Source organism: Eleutherodactylus coqui, chromosome 11, assembly GCF_035609145.1.
Source record: "Eleutherodactylus coqui strain aEleCoq1 chromosome 11, aEleCoq1.hap1, whole genome shotgun sequence".
Taxonomy (NCBI): domain Eukaryota; kingdom Metazoa; phylum Chordata; class Amphibia; order Anura; family Eleutherodactylidae; genus Eleutherodactylus; species Eleutherodactylus coqui.
Window position 1 is genome coordinate 79,875,248 of NC_089847.1, and position 12,142 is coordinate 79,887,389.

The 12,142-nt window shown below is 41.7% G+C and overlaps 1 protein-coding gene across 1 annotated transcript; it reads right to left on the minus strand.

Moving 5' to 3' along the window:
* Nucleotides 1-1,388: 1,388 nt before the first annotated feature.
* LOC136582029 (uncharacterized) lies at nucleotides 1,389-10,230 on the minus strand. Its single transcript, XM_066582768.1, has 4 exons — nucleotides 10,116-10,230; nucleotides 8,684-9,366; nucleotides 7,204-7,512; nucleotides 1,389-2,947 (listed from the first exon to the last, which is right to left on the minus strand). The coding sequence occupies exons 2-4, from the start codon at nucleotides 9,360-9,362 to the stop codon at nucleotides 2,682-2,684; spliced, it is 1,254 nt and encodes a 417-aa protein (XP_066438865.1). The 5' UTR covers nucleotides 9,363-9,366; nucleotides 10,116-10,230; the 3' UTR covers nucleotides 1,389-2,681.
* Nucleotides 10,231-12,142: the final 1,912 nt, after the last annotated feature.

Genomic DNA, 12,142 nt, shown 5'->3' on the forward strand with positions numbered 1-12,142 from the left:
CAGCAGAGCAGTGTGTCTTACACGCACGCATGCAGCAGAGCAGTGTGTCTTACACGCACGCATGCAGCAGAGCAGTGTGTCTTACACGCACGCATGCAGCAGAGCTGTGTGTCTTACACGCACGCATGCAGCAGAGCTGTGTGTCTTACACGCACGCATGCAGCAGAGCTGTGTGTCTTACACGCACGCATGCAGCAGAGCTGTGTGTCTTACACGCATGCATGCAGCAGAGCTGTGTCTTACACGCACGCATGCAGCAGAGCTGTGTGTCTTACACGCACGCATGCAGCAGAGCTGTGTGTCTTACACGCACGCATGCAACAGAGCTGTGTGTCTTACACGCACGCATGCAGCAGAGCTGTGTGTCTTACACGCACGCATGCAGAAGAGCTGTGTGTCTTACACGCACGCATGCAGCAGAGCTGTGTGTCTTACACGCACGCATGCAGCAGAGCTGTGTGTCCTACACGCACGCATGCAGCAGAGCTGTGTGTCTTACATGCACGCAGGCAGCAGAGCTGTGTCTTACACGCACGCAGCAGAGCTGTGTGTCTTACACGCACGCACGCATGCAGCAGAGCTGTGTGTCTTACACACACGCATGCAGCAGAGTTGTGTGTGTGACACACGTGCGTGTAGCAGAGCTGTGTGTGCCGTGCATGTAGCTGTGTGGGTGTGTGACATGCCTGTAGCAGAGCTGTGTGTGTGACGTGCGTGTATCACAGCTCTCTATTATCTATCAAACACCCTAGAGGCGCAATAACGGTCATGTCATCACTGGTCCTAAACCAGCATCCGTGTGCTTAGAACTCCAACCATTTCACTATATTATATCAGTCAGTAGCGCATTGCACCACCAGAAACACTGGTACTATAATTTCCTAATAATTACTAGTACTTTAATAATGATCACCCTGTATATATGTATATAGTGTGTATATACTGAACAGTCATGCACTTACACAAGCATACAGTTTATACATGTATTCATATGGTGTATTATAGATAATATGTGATGCAGAAGATAATAAATTTATATTTTAGTGTACCCTGTATGCATTGTATTATGTCAATGAATCTCTTTGGAAGTTGTTAGACTTGTTAAAATGGTTGTGATTATACAGAACAGCAAATGCTGTCATTGCAATGTTCCATACTGATGATCCATAGTCCTTGAATGTGCTGCAAAGTACTTTGCATTTGTCTGCAGATACTGGTTAATAGAAAATATGTTGTGTATTAGCATAATATTGACGGAGATTATAAAAAGGGTAAGGAAAATAAGGACATATGAGCAATGAGCTGCACGCCGATGACAAGAAATAGCACAGCTGCATTAAGACAACAACGTTCTGTATAAAAAGATTTTATTTCAATAAATAGATCAGTTTAATAAATAAAGATATGTTCCCCGGAAAAAACTTAGGGAGCAATGAGAAGGTCAAAGGGATGGTAGGCATCTTGTTGCTACCCCCTCCGTTCGGAGGATGCCCGATTTCACAGTGTAAATAGGGGATTTAATGCCCGAGGTAATTCAGTCTCCCGCTTGGGAGATTTAAGACACAGATATTGAAGGAGGAACATGAGTTGGTATGAAAATACCAATGGAAGGAGGGGGAAGGGATGCTACGTTTCAAGCAGATACCTCATTTTCTCACAATGTAATATAAAAAAAGTTGTCACTTTGTTATTGCACATAATTCTTGTTGCAAATCATTTTCTAAAAAATATTGTCCAATGTTATTCACTTTCTGTAAGTAGAAAACCCTGGTATTCATTGTTCCTTTTTCATTTTGTGTTGCAGCCCTGTCCACCGGCTGAAAAGGGATTACATTTGTTATCCACCAGATTAATGTTATGTAATCATTCCACTTCTTTTTTACCCTAAGCCTATTGGCCAATGCAAGAATCTGTTTTCTTCAGTTCCAATGCACGAATTATATATGAAGGAGCACATAAAATTCTTGATTACACGATTATTATGGAAATGAACACACAATCTGGTTAGGACAAACTGCATTCCTGTCTGTTCACCCCAAACGGTCCATAATGCTCATTTAATATGAGAATAGCTATATACAAGCTGCATAATCGTAAATTCTTAATATTGGTGCAGCACCAAAAATGGCTGCTTTATTCCATACAGTAAAAAAATTGTAGTCTGCCGGTTACTTGAGGAGAATAGGTTATAAAGGATAAAGGATAATGCCTTGCTACGGTTATAGATATCAATCATAATCTAAATGCTACAAACAAAAGGCTATAAGTATTTCTACATTGGCAATGTGTATTTTTCATGATGTCCCACTCCATGAAAGAACCATGGTTGAATGTAGGACTTCAATATTACCATTCCCTTCTTTTTTATGTCTATTAGCGTATTTCTAAGTATAACACACAAAATAAATCCTTAAGATATAAAATGGCAAAATAATACCTCAACAGCCTCAGTTACAGTGCCATCGAATTATATTTAGGCTGAAGAATTTGAGATAGGAGAGATGAAAGGTCCTCAGGGTTTTGAAACAGCTAATCTGTTGAGGCCTGAAGCTGCATTTTCTTGTGGATCCTGACACTGCATTTCAATAATGATCTAGTTTGGAAGGTTTTGCTGCTTGCCTAATCATATCTTACTGTGCAACATCAGAATTGGCTTCTTCCATCGTTTATGTTTTTATGTCTTACACATCACTCTCAACACCCCTCAGTCTAGGAACAAGGATTCTTGGCGTGATGCCTGCATTTAGGTCAGATTCAAACTCCAGGAGTTGCCCCATGAAATTCAGATTGGGTGATATGATGGGACGCTTCCCCTTCACAAACTTGTAGGCATCTCCCACAGTCATCAGTGTGTGCTTCATCAGATACGCAATGACCACAGTGGCAGAGCGAGAGACTCCAGCCTGGCAGTGAATAAGAACTCCTTTGCCTTCTTGATGCGCCTCTTCTACAATAGTGAAGAAAAATAAAACAATCCTGGTCAGTTACCAGCCAAATCATATCTTAGCTAACACCAACACACAGTTCCCTGCTAATATACAGTAAATGTCTGTTTCCAGTAGATTATGCCTTTAATACAACATTGTCCGGGTTCATAGTGTGACACCAAAACTTAATACATATTAAATAGAATATTGTGATATTAAAACACAAATGTATTTATTTCAATGTTATACCTAGATCTTTCTGTAGGATAAGTAAATATAAATGGTAAAAAAATTGTATAAATAATACAAGTAAATTAGAGAAAACTCAGAAAAGGTACATGTTAAAGTCTATACAAAGTAAACAGAACCAAAAGATATAGTCACTAGAGATGAGCGAGCGTACTCGCTAAAGCAAACTAGTCAAGCGAGTAGTGCCTTATTCGAGTACCTGGCCGCTCGCCTCTAAAGATTCGGCTGCCGGCTGGGGAGAGCGGTGAGTTGCGAGAGTGAGCGGGGGGGGGGGAGGGGGTGTAGAGTAAGAGAGGGATCTCCCCCCCCCCTTCCCGCTTCCTCCCCGCCGGCACCCAAATCTTTAGAGACGAGCGGGCAGGTACTCGCATAAGGCACTATTCGCTCGAGTAGTTTGCCTTAGCAAGTACGCTCGCTCATCTCTAATAGTCACACACTGCAGATCTGTTGTCGAAATTATCTGAATGGGGTTTTCAGAAATCTATGTCCTTGCTGCTGAAACAAACCCGTTCAGGTTTACAGAACAGATTTTCAGTTGCAGAATGCCTGCAGCAAATCTGCCATCTGTAAAAATCCTGCACTGACAGGGGGTCGGACCAGATGACCCTGCAGGTCCCTTCCAACTCTACCATTCTAGGATTCTATAAAAACCCTATGTAGGAAAAAAAAAAGCTCTGTCCCCATCAAGTAGCTTCTGGGAGGCACTTTTTAAAAATTTAATTATCTTATAAAATATTTTAGTTAAATGTATAATACGTTTTGTTATGTGCATCCCAGGACAGGAGATTAGTCACTTTTCCACGCCTTTTGATAAACTTCTCAGATTTTCATCTGGCTGTACAGCTCATTTCTCTGCCATTATGTATGAATGAGTGCCAATCTACATAATAGTATGCCAGTTGGTGCTGGTTCTGTTGCTCACACTGGCAGAGGATCGGTCATATGGGAATGAGCGATCATTACTGTAGTCGGCTGTCCCCATAAAAAGTGCAGTCCTGAGCAGCACAACCCCTCGTTCACACATGTGGAGGAATGTGCTACTGACGAACAACTATTTTTATGCTGGCACAAAAGATCAAATCAGCCAATGAGCGAGCATTTATTCATTGGTTGATAACCACCATATTACCATGGGTTGATGGTCAAGCAGATGAATGTCCAAATGTTTGTGCCCAATCAAAGACCATATAAAAATACCTTAGGGCTTGTTCACATCTGCGTTAACAATTTCCACTTGAATACTTCCTATATGTTCCATTTTTAGAGCAGAAAAACTCAGTTCAAACAGAATTAGGTTTTTTCGTTTTTTTCCCATCTTCTCCTTTACTTTGACCCTATTTTGTTTAATATTACAATTAAAACTGAGAAATCTATAAAGAAGTATTCAGTGTGTGTGTCAGGAGCTCAGCCATATGCTACTCCTCCTCTCCCTGTCCTGTGTCTGACTGCAGCAGGAACCTCCCCCCTCTGCACGGTCTGCAGTAGGATAAAAAGATTGTTAAATGGCCTATAGTCTTTTAATAAACTTTCCATAAATTAATATCTTTAAAGTGAGAAATGTTTTTTTTTCCCACTTATCAGGCTCCTTTTCTTCTCCTTATCTCGCTCCTAAACTCTTTACTCACTCAGGGTAAAACCGATGTTATATGTATTATGCTAATCACAGAGCTTGAGGTGTTGAATTATAAAAAGAAAACATAAGAGACAAAGAGAGAGTCAATGTGCCACTATGGCCGCGATAAGAACACTACTCTGTAGGAGGTGGCTGGGAGGAAGAAAATAGCTGAGCATGGCAGGGCTATGCTGTTTTTGTAATTCCTGTAGAAGAAAATGAGAACAAACAGCGTAGCACATCAAGTCACAATGTTTCCGTAAATTTAGTTAACTTCTATGAACGTTACAAAGACAGCATAGTGAAGAACGGTTAGTTGTTTCTCTTCTCCAAACCATTCCTGGCCACCTCATACCACTGGGTCGGCCACAACTGGGCCCACAACTAGAGATCAGTGCAGGTCCAAAGCTGGGACCCACATGTATCTGGCTTTTATGGTATATCTTGTGGATATATCCTAAAAAGTCTGAGATGGGAATACCCTTTTAAGGTGTCTATACACTTTCAATAGCTGTTGGCCGGACACTTATATGACTGTTATATGGCTGTTTCTCCTGACTTCCTCATGCACACGAATGCTCAGTTTGGCTGAGCATTCATGTTTTAATGCCAGAAGGGAGTAAACTGCTGCAAACAACCCCTGGCAGTGGCTTAGTTTCAGGGAGAACAAAAGGACTGGGATCTGAGAGACAACGTGCCCAATCTTTCTTTACCCAGACATCATTTGTTGCAGAAGTCAGGAAGCCCCCTGATAGCTGGTCGCTCTAGCCGAAAACGATGGATTTAAAGGAGATGTCCCGCGCCGAAACGGGTTTTTTTTTTTTTAACCCCCCCCCCCCGTTCGGCGCGAGACAACCCCGATGCAGGGGTTAAAAAAACCACCCGCACAGCGCTTACCTGAATCCCGGCGGTCCGGTGACTTCAATACTTACCGCTGAAGATGGCCGCCGGGATCTTCTACCTTCGTGGACCGCAGCTCTTCTGTGCGGTCCACTGCCGATTCCAGCCTCCTGATTGGCTGGAATCGGCACGTGACGGGGCGGAGCTACACGGAGCCGCTCTCTGGCACGAGCGGCTCCATAGAAGAAAGCTGAAGACCCGGACTGCGCAAGCGCGGCTAATTTGGCCATCGGAGGCCAAAAATTAGTCGGCTCCATGGAGACGAGGACGCTAGCAACGGAGCAGGTAAGTATAAAACTTCTTATAACTTCTGTATGGCTCATAATTAATGCACAATGTACATTACAAAGTGCATTATTATGGCCATACAGAAGTGTATAGACCCACTTGCTGCCTCGGGACATCTCCTTTAATTGACTTCTTTCTAATGTGTATGGGGGCTTTTAGCTTTAACATTGTCTAGCGGTTTAGCTCAGAGTGCTTGCTTAAGGTTTTACCGTAAATCCTAGATAGGTCCCTATTATGTTCTGAGTTCGGGTCACTAGACCTGCGGTTGGCCCAGGACACTCATCCGTTTTACGAACACATAAAAGTGGCTCTGTTACGCTTGTGTAAAACTGACCTTAAACTGTATTCATACACCTTTACATGTCATATACAGAGCCAAAAATGGATTCCATCAGATGTAATCAGGAAAACCTTTCCCCACAAATATAACTAACTAAAATCTATCATATTTTTGCATTTATCAATGTAAACAACAAACTGCTGTAGTATTAGCAAAGTATAGCATCAATATAAATCAGAGATTTCTGCATATCACATTATAGCTGGTGCAGTTATTATCAACTATAATTTATACCCAAACACTGGGTGCGCTTAAACAGATCGATTATCATTTAAAAAACCATTCAAACAAGTGAAATTGAATGATATCATTCAGTCTAAACACGAGCGAATGACGAATGATAATCGTTCGCTTTTTGTTCGTTGTTCATTTAGTGCAGGACTAACAATCATCGTTGGCTTGTTCACTTATCGTTCAGTTTAAAAGCTCTCCATTAGTCCATCTCATTCACTTAGAGTGAATGTGAAAGACTGAACGATTCTGAAAGATTTCTCATTTGAGCCAACTGTATCTGTCTGCCCGAGAGCGAATGAGCTAGCGGTGACATCACTCGCTCATTCAAACGATAAATCAGCTTGTTTAACCCTTTCCAATCCACTGTATAACCTCTGAAGACATTATGATTTAGGGCTGTACAACATGTTGGAAGACATCCGTCGGGGTTCTCTTACTGTATATTGTCAGCCTCTCTGCTGTCGGAGCCTAACCATCCTGTCACCTCATGCAGTACTGGCTTTAGCCAGCATATAGCGCCGTTGTATAACGGCAGAAAAAGAGTAAGCCCCTAGGAAAACCAGAATACAAATTGGATTGGAAAGGGTTAAAAGGACCCTAAGAGAAAGTCTATAGTTTCGCTTCTCAACCTGCTTTAGAAAAATCTCACTTACCAATGAATTCAAAGGCTTCCTCAAAGTACTGGCGGAGGTCCTGCTTACTATTATCAGTGGCTGGAAGTCTCTTGTAACGCAAAGCTCCAGAATCAACATGGTAGAGAGGCAGGTGGGTGGTGATGTTCAGAACATGCCCTATGTTTAGGGTTACCATGCGGCCTAAGTCTTGGGCATCCCTTTCATTGCCGAGATAAAGGAAAGGTAAGATTGGGCTCAATTCAGCTTTTTCAACGTCAGGAGACAATGGTAAAGCGGGAGTTACTTCTGGTGCTATAACACAGTCCTCAGCAGGGGGATCAGCTAAAACTGCCAGAAAATGACATAGTGTTAGGATATCACAAACCTTTATAGAATAGGAACACATTATATATAACTGAAAACATTAGAGGTAAAGTGATGTTAAGAGTTCACGCTACCGTCATGGCTTCTGTTTATAACGAAGCCTATGATAGCTCTGTCAGATCTGTATTCAATTGGAAACCATGTAATCCTGATTGACCCCATTGACTGTAATGAAGTTCAGTACTTTTTACAAAAATAGGTTTGCTATTTTTAATAAAAATCCTTAGGTAAATCAGACAGAGCCAGTCAATCCCAATTTTTTTCATACTTCTTGGCAAACACATCTTTTGTCTAATATGGAAATTTATATTTTATGATTGGTCCTCTTTAAGAAATTACTTCTATTGTTTTGATTCTTCATGCAGGAAGACGAGTCAGAAACACATGAGGTGTACCCATACATCACCTGTGTGTCTATAATGTGTCACACAAATAAATGCAGAGCTCTCTTTTTTTCTTTCCGGTTTAGGAGGTGACTTTCCATGACTTGTTAAATGATGCAAATGAATGATGGTTGCTTCCACTCCATACTGAGAATCCTAACAAGTTCCTTCTTGGAGTCTACATTATGTCACCTGATAGTTATCTGTACATGTATTAATCACCATAGTGTTACACATGTAAACACGTTACCTATTAATCATCCCGCCTCTTTTATTACATGTTTATTCATTGTGATTCACCTGTCCTCCTTCCTGTGAATTGCCTAATGAAATGTTGACACTATTTTGTCTTTCCATTGAAATCCTGTCACCTAAGATCCCTTTATAGAAATTGTGAATGATTAGGAAGCTATGACTGCACTTAATTTTAGTGTCAAGTTTAATTTGCCTTTTGGGTTCCTCTGTGGTTTCTTAATTCATTCCATTGCTCTCTCATTTACTCAGTCATTCATTCTTTTCTAACTTCAGCTTATTGTACATTTAGGGTATGAAAACTATGAATGATCCTTGCTGAACTGTCAGTTATGACCTTCATTTGACTTAACTTTATATGATGGCTTCATTTGGTGAAGGCCACATCTTTTCTAGTAACCTCTTGGGTAAGGTCATCGTATTGCTAGAATCAAACCATCTCCAACTAACAGGCAATTAAAAAGAAAAAACAAAAACAAATGTAGGCATGTTCCTGTTACCTCTTCCTCCTGCAGAATTTTCTTTTTCACACAAGGGCTCCAAAAGTAGGTACAAACTTTGAAGTCTTCTATTTGTCCCAACTGGGGACATTGCTGGTGGTGTGGAGGGAGGAGGAGAGCGTGGAGGCGCTGGATCGTCTACCTCCAATGCTTCTAACCCCCTACAGTCCAGTAAGAGTGGTGTTCCTCCAAGCATTCCTCCACGTGTCCGAGACATAATTTTTCGTGCTAGCTCATCTGGCCAAATAGCCCGTACGCTATAATCATCATCCTCATCATAGCTTACTCTTGAGCTCCCCACAAATTGTGGGTCAAACGTCACAATAGGGTCACAGCTACAAGATGAACCCACAGACTTCCTTGGAGGGCGAAGCAGTCGCCAACAGCCTCGGCAGCCACATTTTAGAGGGTGAAGAGCCCAACGGAAACATGAAGATGATTTTGGGGAAGGTGATGGAGGAGAACCCCTGCGACGAGAACAAGGTTCTCGTGGCCAGCGGGGAGGTTGGAGTTGGGGCAGCAGTCCAGGCAAGGTGAGATCAGCATGGGATGGTGCCCTATGTCCTGGTTGCAGACCTCGGACCTCAGGGGCCATTCTTGAATGTGAAGTAGAACGTAGTGGTAGAGAGCGAGGACGAGGCAGGGGGACTGAACGATCTTCTAGAGGCACCGGGGGCATAATGCTAATGAGAGAGAGATAAAAAAAAGAATTGTAGATGTTAAAATAAAATACTGCAGTCTGCATTATTTCATACATTATAAAGACTCATAAAATCTGTTGAAGTTATGCAGGCTGCTTCTATAGATCTATGCAGAAAATACTGCTGCATTTCTTAGGCGCCCTTCAAATCCAAAAACAGGATGTAACACAAACCTTCTGTGTGGTCTACATACCAGTCAATGACTATGACCAGATTTACTATCATACATGTAAATACAAAACACATAATGAAGCACAATGCTTGTCTACGTCCATTCCTATCCTCATTTGTAGCTCTGCAGTAGATGCCTCTCCTCTTAAACGTGAGCTCCATCTAATCTGTACAGATCACCTTCACATAATGCAGGGGTTCCACTAAATAATCAATACAAGCCCTGAAAATGTATGCATCACCTGTGATATTAGATAATATATCATCTGCACACAATTACATGTCATATATCTATATTATATACTCATACATCCATTATATACACTGCTGCACTGTTATGCTAGAGAAGTTATCTTGCAGGGTATTTAGTGCAAAACCAGTTAGTAAGGCACCTGCATGAAAAAAACAATGGAGCTACTGCTAATGCTATAATATATATATACAATACCGGATATATATATATATATATATATATATATATATATATATATACACACACACACACACACACTCTGCAGAAATGAGAAATGGTGACCTGGATATATGGCCTCATAGAATACCTTTGTCCCTTTGTCAGCTGCTCCCCTCCTCGGCAGACGCGGGGTGCTGTGTATTCGCCCTCATCTGTACATGTCGCCCCCCGGGTGTCACGTCCTTTGTGTGTGCCTGTGTCAGCGTGTGTGTCTGCTGTGTGCACAGGGTGACACTGAATGACGAGTCCCGCCCCCTCCACACAAGATGACATCACTGCCAACCAATCAGCGCTCGCCCATACTTCACAAATAGACAGACCAGCCCCAGCTAATTACTACTATGCTCATTCTGCTGATTACAGGAGAACCGAGAGCAGCACAAAGAGACGGACAAAAGACGTCAGATCTGGACCCCGCGGATAACTGAAGCCGGGTTCTAATTTAGCAATTTCTTGTGCACAAAAACACGTTGTCGTGTTTTTCACTAGTCAGCAACTGAGGAGTATGTATCATAATAATAAATACATTGTAGCGAGATGTCCCGAGGTGAATACAGTTAAACAGCCTAACCGTACTCTGCCGATATTCTGCTGTGACCAAGATAGACAGAACTCACATGGACAATGAATGGGTTCATTCACATGAGCGAGTTTTCACTTGTACCAAAGTTTGAAAAATTGCTGCATACTCTATTTTTGTGAGAGTCTCACGTGAAAATGGGACATGTAATATGAGGGGTCCTGCACGTCGCACAGCACATTTTTGAGACAAAGTAAAGATGGATTCAGTATGGATTGGTAATATAAAGCTACAACAGAAACTGCAGTGGTGTTTATCCACAAAACACCGTGTGAGAATCAACCCTTAGGGTTTCCACAGACGAATTGAGCGGATTTGAACAAGGCTTGTCCGCGGCGTCACACACTTAACCTTGATTTGTAAACCTGGCATAGATTTCTATGGCAGCTTTCTGTGTAACACGGTGAGAATGAACCCATTGAAATCAATGGCTACGCTTCATCACGTTTTGCGGTCGTGAGTTTCATGCACGCAAAAACCTACGCAAACACGTTCTTCTGTCGAAGCCCTTAGCCAGCTCTCACAAGCCCACTTTTTGACGCAATTAGAGTGGCGTTTGAATCATTGTACAATGCCTTCATTGATTTTAATGGAGCTTTGCAGAGTGTGGTGTTTATAACACCGTGATTTTTGAGCGCTGGTTGCTCTATTTTTGCACATTTTAGCGCTTTTTAACACACCTCCTCACCCATCACAATGATGGGGTGTATTAAAAGCTCTGTCAAACTGCGTATAATGCGTTCAAAAATGCAGCTCGAAATCGCGGTAAAATGCTGCAATTTTGAACACAGCGTTTTGTGCACGCATGTGTAAGAGTAGCCTTAAGCTGGATGACCATGGATGAGCATGATATCGGTCTGAGAAACTGGGCCTGATATTGCGCTTGTAAAATGCATTTCCCACTTCGATGCGATTTACGAGAAAATCGTAAAGCTGAATGTGCGATTTTTTTTTTTTTAATGTGCATTTTTCACACATATGAAAAAATCGCAAGGGCTTCTAATAGTTTCAATGAGAAAAATCCCATGGCATGTGAGTGCGATAATATATATATATATATTTTTACAATCCCATAGAAAATAATACGCAATTACTTGTGAGGAATTGCCCAAAAAAAGGACATGCTGCAATTTTCCTATCTCACAGCCTCAATGCGAGAGATAAATCATTCCGGCAAATAAACAAATGGAAATCAATGTGAGTTTTGTCCATATCGCTATCGGACAGAATTTGCGCATGAAAATCGCATGTGTGAATCTAGTCTCAGGAAATGTTTCTAAGGACCCCTTCACACGACTATATGCATGAGTGTAGAATTTTTGCAAATTGAACAATGCTTTTTTGCATATGCACCGGCGTATTTTACTGTACTTTTTCTGTGAGCAAGGCATGTTTATATGTGTGGCAAACAAAGATGCACCAATTGAAATAGCTAATTAGTCTAATTAAATTCAATGTGTTCTTTTTCATGTGCAATGTTTCACAAATCTCCTAGTGTATTTTGTGTGGATTCGTGCATCCCCATTGACTTCTAT